Source organism: Sinocyclocheilus rhinocerous, unplaced genomic scaffold (assembly GCF_001515625.1).
Source record: "Sinocyclocheilus rhinocerous isolate Xijiao unplaced genomic scaffold, SAMN03320098_v1.1 scaffold42832, whole genome shotgun sequence".
In the NCBI taxonomy this organism is placed as follows: domain Eukaryota; kingdom Metazoa; phylum Chordata; class Actinopteri; order Cypriniformes; family Cyprinidae; genus Sinocyclocheilus; species Sinocyclocheilus rhinocerous.
This window is the reverse complement of record NW_015667899.1, coordinates 1-1,294: the sequence shown is the minus strand read 5'-3', so window position 1 is coordinate 1,294 and position 1,294 is coordinate 1. Positions and strand designations below refer to the sequence as shown.

Sequence of the window (1,294 nt, the reverse complement as noted above, 5' to 3'; positions counted from 1 at the left end):
TCTGCAGATTCAGTGGATTATTTATAATAAATGATGAACTACATTAATCTACAATGAAGCTGTGTTTGAAAAACACATCAGAAAGACTAACAAATCAGTATGACAAGAGTTCTATATTAAAAAATATCTTAATTGTATTTCAAATGTAAAAAATCTGTTATATTATATTAATCATAAATCTTTATTTGGAAATGTAAAGTCTCTTTAAACATAGCTAGACCTGTGTTGTTTGTTTGTCATCCTCTCATCAGCAGCTGCAGTGTCTCTCAGCTGTATCAGTGCAGTCACTGTGACTCTGACTGACGGAGGTTTTTGTACGACTCTTTATCACTGTGTGAACACATAGCTACTAGGACAGTGTACACTCAGACAGTAATAATCTCCTGTATCTTCAGTCTGGACTCCACTGATGGTGAGAGTGAAATCACTTCCGTAGCTAGACCCACTGCCACTGAATCTAGATGGAGTTCCAGTGTAACGGCTTGTTGCATAATATATGAGGAGTTTAGGAGCTTCTCCAGGTTTCTGTAAGTACCAGGACAGACATGGTCTTGGGCTGCAGCCTGTTAAAGGAGTGCTGGCGGTGCATCTCATCACAACAGTCTTTCCTGCTTCAGTTGTTTGAACTGCAGGAGTTTGAGTAACTGTGATCTGTCCACTGCAGCCTGAAAGAGAAATTTATAGGATTCATATATGTACATCAAGGCAAAAACATACATTTGGTTCCATATCATAATATACAGTATATGTTAGCTAACTTTATAAATTTTACTGCTTCATCCAAACTCTCATGTACCTTGTATAGAGCACAGCAATATCCAGATGAGGATGATGATGTTGTTCATTGTTGTTGTTTTGTCTTGTGTGATGATGAAGATTGTGTTCTGTTCTGCTCTCAGTCATGAAGTGTTAAACTCACAGCACTATAAACACTCTCAGAGCACTGAAGCATGTGCTGACAATGCAAAGAAGTGGGCAGGATTTACAACAACTTGAGCTGCTGACAATGCAAAGAAGTGGGCAGGATTTACAACAGCTTGAGCTGCTTACATGTATCTCTGCTCTGCTGCTATCTTATGTACACTGCATAATGGAAGACGCACCCTGCGCGAACAGCCAGTGTGCATTTACTGATAAATTGTAGCATAAAGAGATGAGTTTAGTATGTGCAAAATAATTATGCATTATCCAATTTATCATTAGAGGAAACAAACAGAATAGTTCAATACCAAATTTATTTTGTGGCTTTTTTTCATCAGTGTATAAAAATCATCAAAATAATTTCATATGAGTT

At 37.3% G+C, this 1,294-nt stretch overlaps 1 gene segment (V, D, J or C); it reads right to left on the bottom strand.

The window, feature by feature from the left end:
- Window positions 1-327: 327 nt before the first annotated feature.
- Window positions 328-845, bottom strand: LOC107733987 (Ig kappa chain V-III region NG9-like). The segment is given in 2 exon segments: window positions 328-665; window positions 797-845. Coding segments are annotated over 2 exon segments (387 nt in total).
- Between the last annotated feature and the right edge of the window lie 449 nt (window positions 846-1,294).